Source organism: Procambarus clarkii, chromosome 80 (assembly GCF_040958095.1).
Source record: "Procambarus clarkii isolate CNS0578487 chromosome 80, FALCON_Pclarkii_2.0, whole genome shotgun sequence".
NCBI classification, from domain to species: Eukaryota; Metazoa; Arthropoda; class Malacostraca; order Decapoda; family Cambaridae; genus Procambarus; species Procambarus clarkii.
Window position 1 is genome coordinate 17,130,551 of NC_091229.1, and position 25,253 is coordinate 17,155,803.

The window sequence follows — 25,253 nt, forward strand, 5'->3', positions numbered from 1 at the left end:
CTACCCCCAACATCCGCCTCTCTCTCTCTCTATCCTTCCCTATTTTTAAACATTCACCCTCTCAACCATTCTCTTTCCCTCCCTCTCACCATCACCTCTCTCTTGAAAAGTAAGATATTGAACTAAAATTGTTAAGTAAGCCTATGGACAATATAACCAATATTTAAGACTTAACTTCGTGAAAACTGAATGGAGGGGTTGGGTTTGGATACCAGTATTTTCTTAAGTATGGTACTGAAGCAGAACCCGCCAGACCTATGATACTGCCGCAGTCAGTACTATGCTGACTCTGTGTCATCATGATACTGACACATTTCACCAACGTGCTTCATGTGAGAAAGTTGGGTGAGGCTAGCAACAGGCGTCTCACTCCAACCTCAGACAGACATTCTTTCTTATAACTATAGAAGATTATTTTGTGTTTTTATTTACTTTCTTAATAATATCGCGTCATATATAAACACTAATAATGATATAAACAATGTTTATGCTTGAAAGTTTTTATTTTTTTATAGATTCAAAGACAGAAAACAAATAGAAGGCTCAGCTGACAACAGCTTGTGTTCAACCATAGTATCCGTAGCCTCCATACCCTCCATATCCTCTCCCGAAGCCTCCAAAGCCGCCGAAGCCTCTACCGAAGCCTCCAAAGTAACCTGGATTAGCTTCAGGCTCAGCAGCAGACTCAGCGCTCCTCTTTCCACGATAGAAGCCTCCGTAGCCTCCATATCCTCCACCGAAGCCTCCATACCCTCCCCCGAAACCTCCAAAGCCTCCATATCCTCGTCCGAAACCACCTAGAAAACCTGGATTGGCTTCAGGGTCAGCGCTCCTCTTTCCGCGGTAGTAGCCTCCGTAACCTCCATATCCACCGCCAAAGCCTCCATATCCTCCCCTAAAGCCTCCATAGCCTCCGAATCCTCCGAATCCACCTAAGTGACCAGGTTTAGCAACTGGGGAAGGTTCAGCAAGTGCAGAAGGCTCAGCGCTTGTGTCCACCAAGCAGAAGGCGGCCAGGGCGGTCACAATCACCTATTGGATAAACACAAAATATTACTTCTATTAGAGTAATTTTAATATGGATTATATGGCTTAAAATCAATCAATTATAGGAAGTAGATTTATAAATATCAAACAAGTAACCATCTCAATGATATTATTAAGATAAATCGATAAGGACATTGACGTAACTGATACTGGAGATGGCCTATTAACCCATGCCAGGCACGTCTTACCTACGCTTGAACCATTTTCTAGGGATCCCAATTCTCAGGTCTGTTTTTAATCTAAACTTCTACAGCTTGCGTTTGTCAGTCATGTCACCGGTTACTTTTTGCTTCTCTAGAGAATGTGTGATATCAAATCTCTCTCTCATTAGGGAGTTTTACAGTTCCGAGATTAGCCTTGTCTCCATTCTCTGTAAACTTTGTAAAGAATGTGTCTATTCTATAATACGGTGTCGGAAATTGAACTACATATTCTGAGTGAGACATACACCTAGTAAACCTGAAGAAAAAACTATTAACGTTTTACTTCTAACACTTCTTGTTATATGTATTTATTATTAGTCCTATTTCAAACATTTATACATTGATTTATTTTCCCAAAATCCAGACCAATTATGACCCTCAAATCTCTACGGAATTGAGATTTTAATATTTCAACAATGCCCAGCTGACATCTGGTAATGTTAATAACATTTCCTTTGTTTAGAAGGTCTAAGATTCAACAAGTCTTCAACATAGCTCAGGACCAAAGTAAACTCTCAGTGTATAGAACCCGTGAAGTGAAATACAATTCTCGGTGTACATGTATCTCGTAAGAAGAGAAAGGACTCACCAGGGACTTCATGGCTGTCGGGTGTCTCTCGACTAACTGTGTCCAACTAGAGCCAACGCGTCCTTTTATACCGCTCAGTGAAATCCAACAGTTTCCAGTATGACTGTATTTTCAAGGATAAAAATTACTCTATGTTCCATACGGAAGCCTTTGTAGTATTAATATCGGTTGTGTGGAGACAGCAAAAGCTGCTTACATTGATGATTCTTCGTTAGTCTTTATAATTGTATGTTGGAAGGTTTATGATCGACTCCTTCCCGGACGATGATAGGCTCCTACCAGGCGAAGACTGACTCCTGTCCAGCCCATGATTAATTCTTGGCCACACCATGATTGACTACCGGCCAAGCCATGGTCGACTCCTGGCCAGACCTTGATCGACTCCTGACCAGACCATGATCGACTCTTGATAAGACCATAATCGACTCCTGGCTAGACCATGATTGACGCGTGGCCAGACCATGATCGACTCCTGAACATGACCATAATATCCTCCTGGCCAGATCATGATCGGCTCCTGGCCAGACTATAATCGACTTCTGTCCAGACCATGATCGACTCTTGGCCAGACCAATATCAATTCTTGGCCAGACCATAATCGACTCTTGGACAGACCATTATCGATTCCTGGCTAGACCATTATTGACTCTTGGTCAGACGATGATCGACTCCTGGCAAGAACATGATCGACTCTTGACCAGACCATTATCGACTCTTGGCCAGACCATGATCGACTCTTGGCCAGACCATGATCAATTTTTTGCCTGACCATGATTGACTTCCAGCCGGACCTTGATCGACTTTTGACTAGACCATGATCGACTCTTGGCCAGGCCATGATTGACTCCTGGCCAGATCTTGATCGACTCCTGGCCAGACTATAATCGACTCCTGGTAATCTTATACTCCCCCATTTCAATCATTAATATATACAGAGGTTATTCGGTGAATTTCCGCATTAACGGAGAAACATCAGATCAAGTCCCTGCCTCCTTGGAGTTGGACACGGCAATTCGTGATCTCGAGGGATGTCAAGGCTCAGAACACCTGTCAGAGAACTCCATATCGTTATAAATGTTTTTTTTATATTTCTGCCGTAACTCGCAGATTCCACCTTGACTCCTCGCACCTGACGCCCTAACCAGTGACCGCTGTGTGTGCATAACTACGCTATAACTCTTTGGGTGTGTATGGCTTTCAGTTTGCCTCACTGATGTATAAACACTGGCATAATGTGTGTGTGGCTCAGGGTCGAGGAGTAAGAGTTACGGTCGAGGGCAGCTCTGGGTGCCCCCAGATCACGGACATCACCTCAGAGCGAGAGGACAAAGAAGGAAACCGGAGACTCAAATAAGTCAAGGAATATGTCAGGAAGACTTTCTAGTTAGCGTTGAAAGTGGAATGGGTTAGACTAATAGGGGTTAAAGCTAATTTAGTTCATGTTTTTAATTAGAAATATGTCAAGAGAAACACGGGGACCAAGTTATTACATTAAATTAAAAAGAGTTTGGAGTATGGGGCCAGGGACGCATGTTGCACTTTGCAAGCACATCTGAATATGACTAGTTGAGCACCTCGCTCCTACTATAGTCATCAACCTACTCATTATCTCCCGGCTTCATCACATTTAACGTTGGATCTCAACCAGGCTGTGATTCAACAGCCTGGTTGACCAGTCCAGCAACCTGGAGGTCTGGTTGGGGACAGGGTCGCATTGATGACGACCCCCGAAATCATCGCAAGGCAACCACAAGGTAAGTAACCACTAGTGAGTCTTCTTTAAATTCTGTAAACTCAAACTGCATTTTTGTCTGTAATTTTCAGTATCAATGTACGGGTTCAATTGTTTTAATATTTTGAAATGTTGAAATGACAGTGTATTTTGGTCGTCAGTTTCCAAAATGCGTTTATTCATAATTTTTGATAATAAAAGCGTCGAAGCTGCTATATAGTTATATATCGTATCTCTAGTTTCATAGTTTACTTTAGGGAGGGAGTTGTAGTGAAGTGGATAAACAGTATAACTTCAGTTATTAAGTTTGTTTTTCAATGTATGCGCAGCTCTATCCTAAATTTTGTCAATAAACTTTGTTTATGACTGCGGGCAGGAATACGAAAGTAGTGGCGAGTTCTTCATTCCTCCCAACATACGAGTTGGGAGTTAGGGAGTGTAATACATTATTTGTAGCTTCGAAACACTACAAAAGAAAAATTAAATGACCTGAGCTCTTTCTATCCACTTGGGGGACGTCGTCAGTGGCCAAACATGAGAGAAAAGGGAGTCAAGCACAGAACAGACCAGTTTAGGATTTATTGGCATATTACGTGCATCTGCATTTGTGCAGCTACCCTAGACTATATGAAAGGGGTACATAGTGTGTTAAGAGCTAGCTACAGGATGCTAAAAAAAATCCCCATCGCAGAGCGTGGTTAGTCATACAGGGCCAAGTGACCAGCTGCCTGCACCAGCAAATTTTGAGTATATTATGAGGGGATGTCAATGTCATTATGATGGGTAATATTTATGTAAGATGTTACCCATTCAAATAAGACTCTAAACATTCATAATGTGCAGCGATTAGATTGTTTATAATTGCTATTATGATGTTCTTCTTGTCGAAATTGCTAGAGAACTTTTCAAATGCTTGAAGAGCAGACTTTAAATCACAGAAAATTATTCCTCCTACTGTGTTTTTTACTGCACTAGTAGCTACTTTCTGTGCAGCTAGTTGTTTGTTTAAAGTTCAGCCAGTTGTTTAACCTGACTCAGATAGTCTGTGTGCAAATATTGTTTTTGTAAACCCTACAGGCTGTAACAATGCATCCTGTTGACAACTGGACTGGGCCAACGATGATGAAATGTTTTTTTAATTAACACATCTGTTTTTATGCAGCTACCCTAGACTATATAAAGGGGAGTATTAAGTGTGTTAATACCTACCTATGGGATGTTAAAAATCCCCATCACACAAGGTGATTTAATCATACAGGGCCATGTGATCAGTAGTCTTCAATGGCAAACTTTGGATGCAGGGTATCCTCAAGAACGCATGAGTGAATAAGGTATTTTTATTATTATTAATACATTAGGAACATCTGCATTTGTGCAACTACCCTAGACTATATGAAGGGGAGTACAGTGTGTCAAAAGGCTAGGTAAGGTAGCTTTTTTTAATGCATTAGGTGCATCTGCATTTGTGCAGCTACCCCAGACTATATGAAGTGGAGTACAGTGTCAAAACGCTAGCTATGTGATGCTAAAAAATCCCGTTCACACAGGATAGGTTAGTCATACAGAGGCATATAAAAAGTAGTCTGCACTGACCGACTCTGGGTTCGTTATGAGGATATCCCGAACACAAGAGTGAATAAGGTAGCAGTGATACTGAAAGTCCCCATCTCGCAGGATGGTTAGTCATTCAGGGCCAAATGTTCAGTAACCTGCACCGGCAAATTTTGGGTGCACTATGAGGATATCTTCGAGAACATGAGAGTGAATAAAGTAATTGCATAGCTCTACGAACCTCATGCCAACGGGTCTGAATGATCTAATAACTGGGCATTCGGTGATGTAGTGTGGGAGATCATGCGGCAATTCCTGCTCACAGAGTTTGCACCTGGAGTGCTCAGGATTGGAAGATCCGTCACCTGTAGCCACCTGCCACAAGTAACGGTAACCCAACCTGATCCTGGCAATCCCTATGTCGCACAGTCTGGTGGACGTTTTGTGCTGCCCATAGATATAGGTTTCAGATCTGAACAAATCAAAGCTATTTATACTAGTACTTTCAGGATGTTCAGAGTCAGTAATTTCTTTCCTATCAGACCTGGGTGTTTGGACCAATACAGTTTTGACAACATCGATATAAAGTGATAATAAATCAACGGAAACACCAACCAGTATTTCAGAACTTGCTTCATTAAAACTGCAGATTTTTATTTATTTATTTGTTTATTATTTATTTATTTATTTATTTATTTATTTATTTAATTTTTTTTTTATTTGTACAAGAGTTCTTACATTCATGTACAGCCACTAGTATGCGTAGTGTTTCGAGCACGTCCTTAATACTATGTTTCCTTGAATACGACAACGCGAAAAATCGTTTAACAACCAAGTACCCATTTTACTGTTAGAGTTAAACAAAAGCTACAGTTAAGGATTGACGCCAAGTAAATCCTCCCCGGCCAGGATACGAACCCAGGACAAAGTGCTCGTGAAACGCTTGTTGAGCGACCAAGATAGGGTTGGTTGGTTTGATGCCAATGTTTCCTTAGTTGTGGCACTTGAGCTGACCCTGATTGGCTTATGCCACTCCCATTCCCCACATGCTTCATGTGTAAAAGTTGGGTGAGGCTAGTTCCAAGATTTTAGCCTCCTACTTTGGACAGACATTGTCTCATATATGTTATCATATCTTTATATTATATCAACGAATATAAGCTCTAGTAATGGTATAAACAATGTCTTAGCTCGATATGTTTTTATTGTCTATATATTCATAGTCACAGAAAACAAAAAGTAAGACTCAGCTGACAACATCTGATATTTAGTTATAGTATCCGTAGCCTTCAAGTCTTCTGAAGTCGCCAAAGTCACCTAAGTAACCTGAATTAGCTTCAGGGCTCAGCGCACCTTTTTTCCGCGATAGATGTCCCCGTAGCCTCTATATCATCGGTATCCTACGTATCCTAATCCGAAGCCTCGACCGAAACCTCCAAAACCTCCGAAACCACCAAGGTAACCGGGCTTAGCCTCTGCGGCAGGAGCAGCGCTTGTGTCCACCAAGCAGAAGGCGGCCAAGGCGACAACAATAGGAGAACGCAGTATGGGGTGCATAATATATGACTAAACTAACATGTGTTTTATCTGGTGTTTTGTAAAACAAAATTACAGCAGTTCCCTACTACAAACGTGGAATTTAACATTAAATGGCTATTCCGTTTAACATTGTTTTAATTGTTAGAAACCCAAGTCAGCTTGAGGATAACCAACAGTCAACATAGTTATATTTTAAGAAATAAGCATGTAATTAAGGCCGAGCTGCACACTAAAGTTTCCAGAGTGTATAATTCTTATATAAGCCAACCCATTCATGTCCCTGAGCGTCATCGACAGTACCATAGTCATAAGTCAAAGCCAAAAAATGAAACGCAATTTCTATCATTAGTCTGGATCCCCTGATGTTGTTAAAATACCATTTTAATTTTGTCTTACGAGGTGATACTTTTAACCGCATCATTGTTTTATACCATCATAATAGAGGGGGTTCCCGGCTACGCATGTGTCTCTTTTCGTCTACTATCCATTTTTCTCATCACTGGGGAATCTCTCTCAATCTCCAACTTCTCTCATATTTCCCTATCCCCATTCTTCTTAACTCTCCATCAACTCTCCGAATCGCCACTCACTCTCCGCACATCCCCTCTCTCTCTCCTTCCCTCTACCCCCAACATCCGCCTCTCTCTCTCTCCATCCCTCTTTTTAAACATTCACTCTCTCAACCATTCTCTTTCCCTCTCTCTCACTATCACCTCTCTCTTGAAAAGTAAGATATTGAACTAAGATTGTTAAGTAAGCCTATGGACAATATAACCAATATTTAAGACATAACTTCGTGAAAACTGAATGGAGGGGTTGGGTTTGGATACCAGTATTTCCTTAAGTATGGTACTGAAGCAGAACCCGCCAGACCTATGATACTGCGGCGGTCACTATCATGCTGACTCTGTGTCATCATGATACTGACACATTTCACCAACGTGTTTCATGTGAGAAAGTTGGGTGAAGCTAGCAACAGGCGTCTCACTCCAACCTCAGACAGACATTCTTTCTTATAACTATAGAAGATTATTTTGTGTTTATATTTACTTTCTTAATAATATCGCGTCATATATAAACACTAATAATGATATAAACAATGTTTATGCTTGAAAGTTTTTATTTTTTTATAGATTCAAAGACAGAAAACAAATAGAAGGCTCAGCTGACAATAGCTTGTGTTCAACCATAGTATCCGTAGCCTCCATACCCTCCATATCCTCTCCCGAAGCCTCCAAAGCCGCCGAAGCCTCGACCGAAGCCTCCAAAGTAACCTGGATTAGCTTCAGGCTCAGCAGCAGGCTCAGCGCTCCTCTTTCCACGATAGAAGCCTCCGTAGCCTCCATATCCTCCCCCGAAGCCTCCATACCCTCCCCCGAAACCTCCAAAGCCTCCATATCCTCGTCCGAAGCCACCGAAACCACCTAGAAAACCTGGATTGGCTTCAGGGTCAGCGCTCCTCTTTCCGCGGTAGTAGCCTCCGTAACCTCCATATCCACCGCCAAAGCCTCCATATCCTCCCCTAAAGCCTCCATAGCCTCCGAATCCTCCGAATCCACCTAAGTGACCAGGTTTAGCAACTGGGGAAGGTTCAGCAAATGCAGAAGGCTCAGCGCTTGTGTCCACCAAGCAGAAGGCGGCCAGGGCGGTCACAATCACCTATTGGATAAACACAAAATATTACTTCTATTAGAGTAATTTTAATATGGATTATATGGCTTAAAATCAATCAATTATAGGAAGTAGATTTATAAATATCAAACAAGTAACCATCTCAATGATATTATTAAGATAAATCGATAAGGACATTGAAGTAACTGATATTGGAGATGGCCTATTGACCCATGCCAGGCACGTCTTACCTACGCTTGAACCATTTTCTAGGGATCCCAATTCTCAGGTCTGTTTTTAATCTAAACTTCTACAGCTTGCGTTTGTCAGTCATGTCACCTGTTACTTTTTGCTTCTCTAGAGAATGTGTGATTTCAAATCTCTCTCTCATAAGGGAGTTTTACAGTTCCGAGATTAGCCTTGTCTCCATTCTCTGTAAACTTTGTAAAGAATGTGTCCATTCTATAATACGGTGTCGGAAATTGAACTACATATTCTGAGTGAGACATACACCTAGTAAACCTGAAGAAAAAACTATTAACGTTTTACTTCTAACACTTCTTGTTATATGTATTTATTATTAGTCCTATTTCAAACATTTATACATTGATTTATTTTCGCAAAATCCAGACCAATTATGACCCTCAAATCTCTACGGAATTGAGATTTTAATATTTCAACAATGCCCAGCTGACATCTGGTAATGTTAATAACATTTCCTTTGTTTAGAAGGTCTAAGATTCAACAAGTCTTCAACATAGCTCAGGACCAAAGTAAACTCTCAGTGTATAGAACCCGTGAAGTGAAATACAATTCTCGGTGTACATGTATCTCGTAAGAAGAGAAAGGACTCACCAGGGACTTCATGGCTGTCGGGTGTCTCTCGACTAACTGTGTCCAGCTAGAGCCAACGCGTCCTTTTATACCGCTCAGTGAAAGCCAACAGTTTCCAGTATGACTGTATTTTCAAGGATAAAAATTACTCTATGTTCCATACGGAAGCCTTTGTAGTATTAATATCGGTTGTGTGGAGACAGCAAAAGCTGCTTACATTGATGATTCTTCGTTAGTCTTTATAATTGTATGTTGGAAGGTTTATGATCGACTCCTTCCCGGACGATGATAGGCTCCTGCCAGGCGAAGACTGACTCCTGTCCAGCCCATGATTAATTCTTGGCCACACCATGATTGACTACCGGCCAAGCCATGGTCGACTCCTGGCCAGACCTTGATCGACTCCTGACCAGACCATGATCGACTCTTGATAAGACCATAATCGACTCCTGGCTAGACCATGATTGACGCGTGGCCAGACCATGATCGACTCCTGAACATGACCATAATATCCTCCCGGCCAGATCATGATCGGCTCCTGGCCAGACTATAATTGACTCCTGTCCAGACCATGATCGACTCTTGGCCAGACCAATATCAATTCTTGGCCAGACCATAATCGACTCTTGGACAGACCATTATCGATTCCTGGCTAGACCATTATTGACTCTTGGTCAGACGATGATCGACTCCTGGAAAGAACATGATCGACTCTTAACCAGACCATTATCGACTCTTGGCCAGACCATTATCGACTCTTGACCAGACCATTATACACTCTTGGTCAGACGATGATCGACTCCTGGCAAGAATATGATCGACTCTTGGCCAGACCATGATCGACTCTTGGCCAGACCATGATCAATTTTTTGCCTGACCATGATTGACTTCCAGCCGGACCTTGATCGACTTTTGACTAGACCATGATCGACTCTTGGCCAGGCCATGATTGACTCCTGGCCAGATCTTGATCGACTCCTGGCCAGACTATAATCGACTCCTGGTAATCTTATACTCCCCCATTTCAATCATTAATATATACAGAGGTTATTCGGTGAATTTCCGCATTAACGGAGAAACATCAGATCAAGTCCCTGCCTCTTGGAGTTGGACACGGCAATTCGTGATCTCGAGGGATGTCAAGGCTCAGAACACCTGTCAGAGAACTCCATATCGTTATAAATGTTTTTTTTATATTTCTGCCGTAACTCGCAGATTCCACCTTGACTCCTCGCACCTGACGCCCTAACCAGTGACCGCTGTGTGTGCATAACTACGCTATAACTCTTTGGGTGTGTATGGCTTTCAGTTTGCCTCACTGATGTATAAACACTGGCATAATGTGTGTGTGGCTCAGGGTCGAGGAGTAAGAGTTACGGTCGAGGGCAGCTCTGGGTGCCCCCAGATCACGGACATCACCTCAGAGCGAGAGGACAAAGAAGGAAACCGGAGACTCAAATAAGTCAAGGAATATGTCAGGAAGACTTTCTAGTTAGCGTTGAAAGTGGAATGGGTTAGACTAATAGGGGTTAAAGCTAATTTAGTTCATGTTTTTAATTAGAAATATGTCAAGAGAAACACGGGGACCAAGTTATTACATTAAATTAAAAAGAGTTTGGAGTATGGGGCCAGGGACGCATGTTGCACTTTGCAAGCACATCTGAATATGACTAGTTGAGCACCTCGCTCCTACTATAGTCATCAACCTACTCATTATCTCCCGGCTTCATCACATTTAACGTTGGATCTCAACCAGGCTGTGATTCAACAGCCTGGTTGACCAGTCCAGCAACCTGGAGGTCTGGTTGGGGACAGGGTCGCATTGATGACGACCCCCGAAATCATCGCAAGGCAACCACAAGGTAAGTAACCACTAGTGAGTCTTCTTTAAATTCTGTAAACTCAAACTGCATTTTTGTCTGTAATTTTCAGTATCAATGTACGGGTTCAATTGTTTTAATATTTTGAAATGTTGAAATGACAGTGTATTTTGGTCGTCAGTTTCCAAAATGCGTTTATTCATAATTTTTGATAATAAAAGCGTCGAAGCTGCTATATAGTTATATATCGTATCTCTAGTTTCATAGTTTACTTTAGGGAGGGAGTTGTAGTGAAGTGGATAAACAGTATAACTTCAGTTATTAAGTTTGTTTTTCAATGTATGCGCAGCTCTATCCTAAATTTTGTCAATAAACTTTGTTTATGACTGCGGGCAGGAATACGAAAGTAGTGGCGAGTTCTTCATTCCTCCCAACATACGAGTTGGGAGTTAGGGAGTGTAATACATTATTTGTAGCTTCGAAACACTACAAAAGAAAAATTAAATGACCTGAGCTCTTTCTATCCACTTGGGGGACGTCGTCAGTGGCCAAACATGAGAGAAAAGGGAGTCAAGCACAGAACAGACCAGTTTAGGATTTATTGGCATATTAGGTGCATCTGCATTTGTGCAGCTACCCTAGACTATATGAAAGGAGTACATAGTGTGTTAAGAGCTAGCTACAGGATGCTAAAAAAAAATCCCCATCGCAGAGCGTGGTTAGTCATACAGGACCAAGTGACCAGCAGCCTGCACCAGCAAATTTTGAGTATATTATGAGGGGATGTCAATGCCATTATGATGGGTAATATTTATGTAAGATGTTACCCATTCAAATAAGACTCTAAAACATTCATTATGTGCAGCGATTAGATTGTTTATAATTGCTATTATGATGTTCTTCTTGTCGAAATTGCTAGAGAACTTTTCAAATGCTTGAAGAGCAGACTTTAAATCACAGAAAATTATTCCTCCTACTGTGTTTTTTACTGCACTAGTAGCTAGTTTCTGTGCAGCTAGTTGTTTGTTTAAAGTTCAGCCAGTTGTTTAACCTGACTCAGATAGTCTGTGTGCAAATATTGTTTTTGTAAACCCTAAAGGCTGTTACAGTGCATCCTGTTGACAACTGGACTGAGCCAACGATGAAAGCGATGTTTTTTTAATTAACACATCTGTATTTATGCAGCTACTCTAGACTATATAAAGGGGGAGTATAAAGTGTGTCAATACTTACCAACGGGATGCTAAAAATCCCCATCATACAAGGTGATTTAGTCATACAGGGCCATGTGATCAGTAGTCTTCAATGGCAAACTTTGGATGCAGAGTATCCTCAAGAACGCATGAGTGAATAAGGTATTTTTATTATTATTAATACATTAGGAACATCTGCATTTGTGCAGCTACCCTAGACTATATGAAGGGGAGTACAGTGTGTCAAAAGGCTAGGTAAGGTAGCTTTTTTTAATGCATTAGGTGCATCTGCATTTGTGCAGCTACCCCAGACTATATGAAGTGGAGTACAGTGTCAAAACGCTAGCTATGTGATGCTAAAAAATCCCGTTCACACAGGATAGGTTAGTCATACAGAGGCATATAAAAAGTAGTCTGCACTGACCGACTCTGGGTTCGTTATGAGGATATCCCGAACACAAGAGTGAATCAGGTAGCAGTGATTCTGAAAGTCCCCATCTCGCAGGATGGTTAGTCATTCAGGGCCAAATGTTCAGTAACCTGCACTGGCAAATTTTGGGTGCACTATGAGGATATCTTCGAGAACATGAGAGTGAATAAAGTAATTGCATAACTCTACGTACCTCATGCCAACGGGTCTGAATGGTCTAATAACTGGGCATTCGGTGATGTAGTGTGGGATTTCATGCGGCAGTTCCTGCTCACAGAGTTTGCACCTGGAGTGCTCAGGATTGGAAGATCCGTCACCTGTAGCCACCTGCCACAAGTAATGGTAACCCAACCTGATCCTGGCAATCCCTATGTCGCACAGTCTGGTGGAAGTTTTGTGCTGCCCATAGATATAGGTTTCAGATCTGAACATATCATAGCTATTTATACTTGTACTTTCAGGATGTTGGGAGTCAGTAAATTCTTTCCTATCAGACCTGAGTGTTTGGACCAATACAGTTTTGACAACACCGATATAAAGTGATAATAAATCAACGGAAACACGAACCAGTATTTCAGAACTTGCTTCATTAAAACTGCAGATTTTTATTTATTTATTTATTTATTTATTTATTTATTTATTTATTTATTTATTTATTTATTTATATGTACAAGAGTTCTTACATTCATGTACAGCCACTAGTATGCGTAGTGTTTCGGGCACGTCCTTAATACTATGTTCCCTTGAATACGACAACGCGAAAAATCGTTTAACAACCAAGTACCCATTTTACTGTTAGAGTTAAACAAAAGCTACAGTTAAGGATTGACGCCAAATAAATCCTCCCCGGCCAGGATACGAACCCAGGACAAAGTGCTCGTGAAACGCTTGTTGAGCGACCAAGATAGGGTTGGTTGGTTTGATGCCAATGTTTCCTTAGGTGTGGCACTTGAGCTGACCCTGATTGGCCTATGCCACTTCCATTCCCCACATGCTTCATGTGTAAAAGTTGGGTGAGGCTAGTTCCAAGTTTTTAGCCTCCTACTTTGGACAGACATTGTCCCATATATGTTATAATATCTTTATATTATATCAACGAATATAAACTCTAATAATGGTATAAACAATGTCTTAGCTCGATATGTTTTTATTGTCTATATATTGATAGTCACAGAAAACAAAAAGTAAGACTCAGCTGACAACATCTGATATTTAGTTATAGTATCCGTAGCCTTCAAATCTTCTCCTGAAGTCGCCAAAGTCACCTAAGTAACCTGAATTAGCTTTAGGGCTCAGCGCACCATTTTCCGCGATAGATGTCCCCGTAGCCTCTATATCATCGGTATCCTACGTATCCTAACCCGAAACCTCGACTGAAACCTCCAAAACCTCCGAAGCCACCAAGGTAACCGGGCTTAGCCTCTGGGGCAGGAGCAGCGCTTGTGTCCACCAAGCAGAAGGCGGCCAAGGCGACAACAATAGGAGAACGCAGTATGGGGTGCATAATATATGACTAAACTAACATGTGTTTTATCTGGTGTCTTGTAAAACAAAAATACAGCAGTTCTCTATTACAAAGGTGGAAATTAACATTAAATGGCTATTCCGTTAAACATTGTTTTAACTGATAGAAACCCAAGTCAGCTTGAGGATAACCAACAGTCAACATAGTTATATTTTAAGAAATAACCATACAATTAAGGCCGAGCTGCACACTAAAGTTTCCAGTGGGTATAATTGTTATATAAGCCAACCTATTCATGTCCCTGAGCGTCATCGACAGTGTCATAGTCATATAAGTCAAAGCCAAAAAATGAAAAGTAATTTCTATCATTTGTCTAGATCCCCTGATGCTGTTAAAATACAATTTTAATTTTGTCTTACGAGGTGATACTATTAACCGCATCATTGTTATATACCATCATACAAGAGGGAAGGGGGTTCCCGGCTACGCTTGTATCTCTTTTCGCCTACTACCCATTTTTCTCATCACTGGGGAATCTCTCTCGATCTCCCACTTCTCTCATATTTCCCTATCCCCACTCTCCTTCACTCTCCATCAGCTCTCCGAATCGCCACTCACTCTCCGCACATCCCCCCTCTCTCTCCTTCCCTCTACCCCAACATTCGCCTCTCTCTCTCTCTATCCTTCCCTATTTTTAAACATTCACCCTCTCAACCATTCTATTTCCCTCTCTCTCACCATCACCTCTCTCTTGAGAAGTAAGATATTGAACTAAAATTGTTAAGTAAGCCTATGGACAATATAACCAATATTTAAGACTTAACTTCGTGAAAACTGAATGGAGGGGTTGGGTTTGGATACCAGTATTTCCTTAAGTATGGTACTGAAGCAGAACCCGCCAGACCTATGATACTGCCGCGGTCAGTATCATGCTGACTCTGTGTCATCATGATACTGACACACTTCACCAACATGCTTCATGTAAGAAAGTTGGGTGAGGCTAGCAACAGGCGTCTCACTCCAACCTCAGACAGACATTCTTTCTTATAAATATAGAAGATTATTTTGTATTTTTATTTACTTTCTTAATAATGTCGCATCATATATAAACAGTAATAATGATATAAACGATGTTTATGCTTGAAAGTTATTATTTTTTATAGATTCAAAGACACAAAACAAATAGAAGGCTCAGCTGACAACAGCTTGTGTTCAACCATAGTATCCGTAGCCTCCATACCCTCCATATCCTCTCCCGAAGCCTCCAATGCCGCCGAAGCCTCGACCGAAGCCGCCGAAGCCTCGACCGAAGCCGCCAAGGTAACCTGGATTAGCTTCAGGCTCAGCAGCAGGCTCAGCGCTCCTCTTTCCACGATAGAAGCCTCCGTAGCCTCCATATCCTCCGTAGCCTCCATATCCTCCGTATCCTCCATATCCTAGCCCGAAGCCTCGACCAAACCCTCCAAAGCCTCCGAAGCCGCCAAGATAACCTGGCTCAGCCTCTGGGGCAGGAGCAGCGCTGGTGTCCACCAAGCAGAAGGCGGCCAGGGCGGCAACAATGATCTGTTAAGTAAACAAAAATCTTAGTTTACTTTCTTAGCATTATGATTAATTGACATGTACGTATACTAAGCAAGTAAAGGTAGAATAAATCTTTACACAGGAATAAAACAAATTAAGACAATTAAACCATCTCCTGGAATTTTGTTACAATAAAAAAATGCTAAAGGGACAGCATATAAGTTAAATTTGAATTATAGTCTATGAACAACAGAGTTGGGTAGAAAAAGGCAAAATGACTGTTAGTATCGAGTTATTAACAACAAACTGCTGAGTATGGGAGACTAAGAGAGTCAGAAGGAGTAACTCACGAAGGTCTTCATGGTTCAGAAGTGTCAGTGTTGACTGTGGCAGCTGGAGGCAGCGCGGCATTATATACCACTCAGGAAAGGGACCGCCCAAACCCTCCCAGTATTTCTTTAGTCTATATTCAGGGTCATACTGAACCAACACTACTTCCCAGTTCACTCGAAGACCTGTGTCACTGTAAAATTTCTTAACTGCTCACTCTCTACCTTGCTGCACTCACTGTACTCACCTGGGCACTCACTTCTGTGCTTAAACCTAATATATATAATATATCAGTGAAATATATATTTAACAGATCTCGAATCCTCTCAATGGAGAACAGAATAAAATGTATATATGCTTGTTACAAGTTTAACTGTGTGTCCATGTCTGTGGTTGATAATAATAGAAAAAATATAAATAAAATTAAAATATATACCTATTCTCTAAAGGCCCCACTTTAATCACATTACCAACCTGTTGGCTCATTCACTCGCCGCAGCTCACTGTTAACCTGTTTACTTGAATAACTTCCCAATTTCTATCACTCACTCCTTACACACCCCGTTTATTGCAATGTTATTTGCTTGTTTATTGATACTACCTTGTTCACCTCTATACACATATTGCTAATCTGGTTATTCATAAAGAATCCCAAACTATAAATAATACTAATTTTTTACTCAATACCACACTTCACGCACAGCACTAATCTGCTCACAAACTCAACGGCATACTTAACACATTATTCTAAGTGACCCAGGTGACTCACAGTATAATGTTTGCTTATAAACTCACTTACCCAAAAATAATTAAAGTTTTGTTTGGTTGGTAGTTCATTGGCACTCACTGCCCAGCTTCATTAGCAGCACTCATCGAATAACTAGATTCATCAGCAGTTCTCACTTGCTCTTATTAAACACCCAGGTTCCTCATTAATAATAAACGATCTCAAAGTCTGTGATCGCTAAAGTTCTTGGAAGACCTTGTTGACATGAGTGAAAATTCAACCATTATTAAGTATTAATTATCAACTCTACATTATTAAGTTGAAGTTGAAGGTTACATATAGGTACTAGAGGATTCATTGTTTCCTTCGGAATTAATCAAATGCTATTGACCAAAGATCGCTGAATTTTAATTCCAAATATCTGCTGTTAGGGAATTCCCAATATATTTATATTAGATATTCAATAAGTTGATTATGGATGTTATAAAACTAAACAACTGTTGTGATTAGAATATAATTTTCATGGACAAATCTATCTAATATATAAAGAGTTTTGTTCCAAGTTGTGACAGGCGGTTTCCACCTTGACTCCACGCTGTTACTGTGTTAACCCAGTGATCTCTGCACTTGCGTCACGAGATGTAATGTTTTTATGTTTTGTTTTTTTATTTGCGTTGCGGCAGCTGGTAACCGACGTCTGGACCTCAGACACTTTACACAGCCCGTTTATTGCTCCATACTAATCAGTTCACCTCTATACAAATATTGCTAATCTGTTTCTTCACAAAGAATCCCAAATTGTAAATCGTACTAACCTTATTACTCTATACCGTGCGTAACGCACAGTACTAATCTGTCCCTCATACGCAACGGCCTGCTAACACATTGAATTAATTACCCAGAGTAACTCAGAGTATAATCTGTTTACTCTATAACTCAATCCAGCTGTTTACCTGCCTAGTCATTCATCCTGTCCCACCTGCACCCACGGTAATTACTCAACGAAAGACTTCACACAGAATGCTGTTACATACACTCTTCGTCCTGCTTAACCTACAATCCTTCCGCAGGTTTTTGTCATTCTCTGCTCACGTGGCAACCTGCTTCGCCCAGAAGATGGCTTCCCTGTTAACTCTTTGTCATGCTTCATTCTCTGTAATCAATTACCCCTTAGTTCTGTGCTGTAAATTCAATACTGATATATTCACTAAAGAATTATTTTTCCTCCTATTATCAACCTGTTGACGCAGCCACTCGATATCAATCATTGATAACCTGTTTACACTTAGCCAACGTCCCATTTACCCAGCAAAACATTCCATCTAACTAATTTTTTTTACCGCTTATAACGCAATCCAATCTACTCACTCAGTGCACCGATTAATACATTACTAACCTGTTCACCAAATCAATGCCCCAATTAACATATAATTCAAGACTATTTACTAGCTCAGTTCCCAAGATTAGCACACCGTGTTAATCTGTTCACTCACTAAGAACCTCAAATAATGGGTAACACTAATCCGTCTTTTCGATACCTCGCTTCACCAACAACACTACTCTGTTCACTCCATTTACTCAGTTTAGCAGTAGTTAAGAATGTCACTCTGTAGAATTTGGAGAATTCTCAAAGTTCAGATGAAAAAAAATGAGATGAAAGGCAAGGTGTTGGTACAGAGCTGCTTCAAAAACAATTATTTTCGCACTCACTCACCAACAGACAATATAAAACAAAACACCTCAACTACTGCAGGCAGGTTAAAAGAGACAAGATTGTGCCAATTTTGGTATATATCTACTTGCTATCTACTCTATGCATTGTTATTTTCTTATACATATACTTCAGTGTTTCAGTTAAAAATGTCGCTCTGATGACAGAACTGTCCCTTGCTGTATCATGCTTTCTGATTTTCTTCTCCCTTGTTTATGCGGTTACTTGTCGTACATTAATTATTAACATGTACATGATACTTTTTTCCGCCTCATTTATATTACGTTAATTACTTTACATTAATCCACATTGATATTTCATTATTTGTTTATTCATTCAACATACAATAGAATCATCAATTTTTGGTATTCTTCTTTTTATTACTGTGAAGATATTTACGTTTCTCTTGCTACTTGCTTGTGGTGACAGACTTCCTCTAACGTTATATATTTATCTGAATTGTCGATAAATCTTTAACCATTTTTGCCTTTACGTTTGTTTTTCATCATAACTAGTTCTTCACTTTTTTTTTCTTTCACTACAGATAGTTCCATCAATGGTGCTCAAGAAACGTATATACACTTCTTCATAATGATGTACTACTAGACATCTTAGCCCCCAAAGTTTGCTTAGTGTAGGTATTGTTTGCACATGAATGTAAAGCTGCCCCTAGTTGGGTGGGTGTGGAGCAGAATCAGTAACTCTGTAACTAACTCTCTGCAGATATAAACTGCCTGTTTAGAGACTGTTGCAGGCCACTTCTTGAATCAATTGTGATACAAAAAGACTATTGATATATGTATATGTATTTGTGTAAAAGAATTTGAAAACTGTATAACTAGCTTCACCTAGTTAGTACTTGCTAGATAAATGAACTGTGAGATTTAGTTCCCGAACCCATTATTTGCCTCTGTACCTCTTTCCACCACCGCCCACAGGATTGGTAATGGGTGCATAGTATATGACTAAACTAACTAATATGTGTTTTATCTGGTTTGTTGTAAAAAAATATATATACAGCAGTTCACTAATACAAACCTGTAAATTAACAAGAATTAGTTATTCCTTTTAATTAATATTGCTTAAAGTGATAGAAACCCTAGTCAGCTTGAGGGTAACCCACAGTCAACACAGTTATATTTTAAGAAATAGACATGTAATTAAGGCCTAGGTGCACACTAAAGTTTCCAGTGGGTATAAAGTTTTTATAAACCCACCCATTCATGTCCCTGAGCCTCTTGACATATCATAGTCATATAAGCCAAGGCAAACTATAAAACGCAATTTCTATCATTTTTCTGGATCGCCTGATGTTGTTAAAATACAATTTAAATGTTATTTCTTACGAGGTAAAAGTTTAGGTTTAACTGTATCACTGTTTTATATCATCATACTATTAGGGAGTAGCCGGCTGCGCCTGTGTCTCTTTTCCCCTCAATATCCCTCTTCCCCCTCTCATCTCTGTCCCAATCTCCCAATTCTCTCATATTTCCCTATCCTCCATTCTCCTTCGCCCAATGTGTGAAAGTTGGGTGAGGATGACTCCTAGCGTCTGGCCTCCATCCTTGGACACACAGACGTTCTTTCTCATATATAAAGATTATCATTTAGTTTTTATTTATAATTGCTTTGTAATATCTCATCAAAATAAACTCTTATATTGATATAAACAATGTTTTATGCTCGAAATATTTTTATTATTTTTTTACAGCTTCGAAGACACAGTAAACAAAGAGAAGGATCAGCTGACAACAGCTGGTGTTCAACCATAGTATCCATAGCCTCCGTATCCTCTCCCGAAGCCTCCAAAGCCACCGAAGCCTCCAAAGCCGCCGAAGCCTCGGCCGAAGCCTCCAAAGCCTGGATTAGCTTCAGGCTCAGCAGCAGGCTCAGCGCTCCTCTTTCCACGATAGAAGCCTCCGTATCCTCCGTATCCTCCGTATCCTCCATATCCTAACCCGAAGCCTCGACCGAAACCTCCAAAGCCTCCGAAGCCGCCAAGGTAACCTGGCTCAGCCTCTGGGGCAGGAGCAGCGCTTGTGTCCACCAAGCAGAAGGCGGCCAGGGCGGCAACAATGATCTGTTAAGTAAACAAAAATCTTAGTTTACTTCTTAACATTATGAATAAATGAAATGCACCCACATTAAGTCAGTAAAGGTGGCATAAAAACTTTACTCCAGAATAAAACAAATTCAGGCAATTAAATCATCACCATATTAGTGGTAAATAAATATAGCATGGCAAAATGACAGGATCTAAACAGCGGTTCAAATATTGTCTATCAGCTACGATATTAGGCAGGTAAAGGCAAAATGACTGTTAATATGAGTTATAAACTACACACATAGCTGAGCATGGGACACTGAGTCAGAGGAAGTAACTTACAGGGTCTTCATGGCTCCGGATTATCAACGTTGACTGTAGCAGCTGGAGGTGGCGCGGCCTTATATACCACACAAGCGGGGCCGCCCAAACCTTCTCAGTGTTCATTCATATTCAAGGTCTCTCAGAACCCAGAGTACTTCCCAGTTCACTCAAAGATAGCTAACCTGTTCACTTTCGTCCCTCACTTTAACCACCTGAGCACTCAGTTCTGTTTTAAACCTAATATTTATCTATTCTATTAAGGTAAACTTTGCTCACATTAAGAACCTGTTTACTTGGACAAAGAACCATTTTTTCTGCAGTGCTTATATTGTAAATCTTGAAACGGCCTGTTTAATGAACCATGCTAAACTGTTCAGTCATTCACTGCCCCCTCTGAAGTCCCTGTATTGACCTCTTCATTCAGCTTACTATATATCACACACCAATAACCTCTTTACCCACAAAGTATCCCAAATAGCACAGAGTGTTTACCGTTTTATTCATTAACACACTTAACCTACAGTACTAACCAGCTCAAACACTCAACGATCAGCTTATCATATAGAAATTACCTAACCACACACAATGTACCTAGAGTAATTCACGGTATTAACCTGATAACCCAAATCCTCAATTACGCAACAGAAATTAAAATCATGTTTGGTCAGCAACAGATGGACGCTCAATGCCCAGCTCAATTACCAATACTTTCCCTATTTCATAGAACACCCAGATTCTTCAGCAGGTCTTACTTCCTCTCACTGATTACCAAGATTCGTCATTAGCACCCACAAGAGCTCAATATCTATGAGTCTGATGTCGCTTGTGTTCCGGTAAGAATTTGTTGATCTGGATTCAAATTAAACCATCGCAACAACATTATAATGTTGAAGTTAATAATTAGATATTACAGTTACTTGAGGGTTCATTGTTTCCCTCTGAGTTTCGATTACAAATATCTGTTAATGTTCAACTGAATATTCCTTGGAAATTTATATCAGGAATGTTCAACGGACTTCATCAGTTTTTTATAAAACTAAACAAAAGTTATAATTAAAATATAATATCCATAGAAAACGATAACTAAAATATTTAAGGAGTTTTTGTTATCATTTGTGACAATCGGTTTCCACCTTGGCTCCACACTGTTGTTACCTTAACCCAGTGATCTCTGCACTTGCGTCATGAGATGTGATATTTTTTAGATTTTTCAATTTGCGTCACGGCAGCTAGTACTTCACGTTTGGACCACATTCACTGCTTTAATTGTTAACCAGCCTGGTCACTCATCCTCTCCCACCTTCACCCACAGTACTCACTCAACGAAACACTACACCCACGATACTGTCCCATACATTATGCGTCCTGCCTAATCTACAGTATTTATCTGCTTGGGGGCCGACCTCCTTCACTCAGGAGTAGAATTCTAATCTATTTAATCTAAGTCATGTTTCACTCCCTGTAATCAATTACCCTTCAGTTCTGTGCTATCAACATAATATTGACATTCAATATGGAATGATCTTTCTCAATATTTTCAACTTGTTGACTCAGCCTTGACCTAAATATTGACTAAAATATCTTTTAGAATATTCCTTGTCTTCTTTAGATCAGGAATGTTCATCGGGTTTGATCAAGTTTACTATATAAATAAAACTTGAATAGATATTGGTATTAAAAAAATATTCTAAGATGCTGGATGATATTCCCGTGTTTCTATCAGAAAACAATAGCTTGGAAGGTCAGTGTCTGTAGAATAGTGGAATAATTTCAAAGTTCAGATTAAAAAATAGGCAATAAAATTTACGTGTAGGTACAGAGTTGCTTCAAAATCGACTATTTTCCCACTCAAACACTCACAAACAGATAAGATAAAACACCTCAACTACTGTAGGCAGGTTATAACAAATGCGACTGTGCAGAAGGTATATTTTTAGTTGTCATGTACTTGCTGCATTATTATTTTCAGTAACATTTATTTCAGTGTTTCAGTTCAAAATATCTCTCTGATGATAGGGTATGTCCTTTCTCTATCATGCTTTATCATATTCTTCTCCCTTGTTCATGCACTCACGTGGCGTACATTAATTATTGATATTCTTTTCTACCAACTTTATATTACGTAAATTATTTCATATTAATCCGCATTGGTATTTCTATGATATTTGTCAATTCATTCACCATTCAATAGACTTTTCAATTCTTGGTGTTCTTATGTTTATTACATTGAAGATATTTACTTTTATCTTGGAACACACGTGTGCTGACAGACTTCCTAGAACTTTATGTATTCATCTGCATAGTTTATTACTCTTTAAACATGTTTGTCCTTAAGGTTTGTTTTTCATCATAACTAGTTCTTCATTTTTTTCCCCCTTCAACTAGCTCCAACAGTGGTGTTTAAGAAATGTGTAAGCACTTCATTGATAATGATATAATGCTTGAAATTTTAGACAAATATCCAAAGTTTGCTTACTGAAGGTAATGCATGCACATGAGTGTAAAGCTGCACATGAGTGTAAAGCTGCCGCATCGTTGGGTGGGTGTTTGTGTCAATTACACAAACTGTGTAACTGACACACCGCAGATATAAATTGCCTCTTAAGAGACTGTTGAAGGCCACCTCTTGAATCACTTGGAGTAAAAGATAAAGCAAATTGTGTAATTAGCTTAATCAAATTGGAACTTGCTAGCTAAATAAGCTGTTGGGTTCAGTTACTGGATTCATTATGTGCCTCTGTAACTCTACCACCGCCCACAGGATTGGTATGGGGTGCATAATATATGACTATACTAACTACCATGTGGTTTATCTGGTCTGTTGTGAAACAAAAATTCAGCAGTGTTCACTACTGCAAACGCAGAAATTAATCTTAAATGGTTATTCAGTTTTACATTGTTTTAAATTATAGAAACCCAAGACACCTTGAGGATAATCTACAGTCAACATAGTTATATTTTAAGAAATGGGCATGTAATTAAGGCCGAGGTGCACTAAATTTTATGTGGACATAAAGTTTTTACAAACTAGCCTATTCAAATCCCAGAGCCTCATTGACAGTATCATAGTCATATAAGTCAGAGCCAAACTATGAAACCCAACTTCTATCATTTGTCTGGCTCTCCTATTGTTAAAATGCAATTGTAATGTTATGTCTTAGGATGTGAGAGTTTTAACGGTATTTGTGTTTTATATCATCATACTAGAATGCTCTCTTCCCCCTCCCCTCTCTCCCAGTCTTCCCCTTGGTTCATATCTCTTTCTCTATCCTCCCTCGCCTTCCCTCTCTACAATTTTTCTCAAAAATCCTCCAACCATCATTTCCCATATCTCTCATTCCTCTCTACTTTCAACATCTCCTTCTCTCTCCTTCCTTCTTTTCAAACATCCGCCCACTCAGTCATTTTCATTCCCTCTCCTGCCTTCACCTTTCTCTAAGATAAATAATATATTAAACTGAAATTGTAAAATAAGCCTTTGGGCAATACAACCAATATATAAGACATGAAAACTGCATGAAGAGGTTGGGTTTAATATCAATATTTCCTCAGTGTGGCACTGTAGCCTACTCCGACAGACCTATGATACTGCCATTTCTCACATCCTTCATCTGTGAAAGTTTGGTGAGGCTACCTTTAAATCTCTTCCAACCTTGGACAGACAGACATTCTCTCATAAACATGGATTATTATTATTTGTTTGATATTTATAATTGCTTTGTAATAACTCATTAAAAATAAAAACTCTAATAATGATATAAACAATATTTGTGCTCGAAATATTTTTATTTTTTAATAAATTCATAGACAAAGTAAACCATGAGAATGTTCAGCTGACAACAGCTGGTGCTCAGCCATAGTATCCGTAGCCACCGTAGCCTCCATATCCTCTCCCGAAGCCTCCAAAACCGCCGAAGCCTCGGCCGAAGCCACCAAAGCCGCCAAAGTAACCTGGATTAGCTTCAGGCTCAGCAGTAGGCTCAGCGCTTCTCTTTCCACGATAGAAGCCTCCGTATCCTCCGTATCCTCCGTATCCTCCATATCCTAACCCGAAGCCACGACCGAAACCTCCAAAGCCTCCGAAGCCACCAAGGTAACCGGGCTCAGCATCTGGGGCAGGAGCAGCGCTTGTGTCCACCAAGCAGAAGGCGGCCAGGGCGGCAACAATGATCTGTTAAGTAAACAAAAATTTGAGCTTACTTTCATAACATTTGATTAAATGAAACGTACTTACACTAAGCCAGTAAAGGTTGCATAAACTTTACACTGGAATAAAACAAATTTGGACATTTAAACAATCACCTGTAATAGTGTTAAATATAAAATGTGCTAAAGTGACAGCATATATGCTGATTTTGAAACGTAGTCCTAGTAAGCATCAAATGTAGTCCTTGTCAGGCCTCAAATGTAGTCCTTGTCCTTGTCAGACCTCAAATGTAGTCCTGGACAGGCCTCAAATGTAGTCCTTGTCAGGCCTCAAATGTAGTCCTAAACAGGCCTCAAATGTAGTCCTTGTCAGGCCTCAAATGTAGTCCTGGACAGGCCTCAAATGTAGTCCTTGTCAGGCCTCAAATGTAGTCCT

The 25,253-nt window shown here is 40.0% G+C and overlaps 3 protein-coding genes across 3 annotated transcripts in view; all 3 read right to left on the reverse strand.

Moving 5' to 3' along the window:
* Positions 1-484: 484 nt before the first annotated feature.
* Positions 485-14,988, reverse strand: LOC123746238 (shematrin-like protein 1). Its single transcript, XM_069315064.1, has 7 exons — positions 14,899-14,988; positions 12,743-12,876; positions 9,128-9,230; positions 7,849-8,320; positions 2,829-2,886; positions 1,840-1,942; positions 485-1,032 (listed from the first exon to the last, which is right to left on the reverse strand). Exons 1-7 carry the CDS (start codon positions 14,986-14,988, stop codon positions 565-567), a joined length of 1,428 nt encoding a protein of 475 aa, XP_069171165.1. The 3' UTR covers positions 485-564.
* A 159-nt stretch (positions 14,989-15,147) lies between these two features.
* Positions 15,148-15,948, reverse strand: LOC123746382 (shematrin-like protein 2). The gene is made up of 2 exons (XM_045727887.2): positions 15,886-15,948; positions 15,148-15,577 (listed from the first exon to the last, which is right to left on the reverse strand). Exons 1-2 carry the CDS (start codon positions 15,895-15,897, stop codon positions 15,227-15,229), a joined length of 363 nt encoding a protein of 120 aa, XP_045583843.2. The 5' UTR covers positions 15,898-15,948; the 3' UTR covers positions 15,148-15,226.
* Positions 15,949-24,438: 8,490 nt separating this feature from the next.
* The window catches only part of LOC138357774 (uncharacterized), a 1,618-nt gene continuing 803 nt past the window's right edge, over positions 24,439-25,253 (reverse strand). The window contains exon 2 of the mRNA XM_069314824.1: positions 24,439-24,842. Within this exon, the coding sequence (XP_069170925.1) occupies positions 24,522-24,842 (321 nt within the window). The 3' untranslated portion in view covers positions 24,439-24,521. The remainder of the gene's footprint in view (positions 24,843-25,253) is intronic.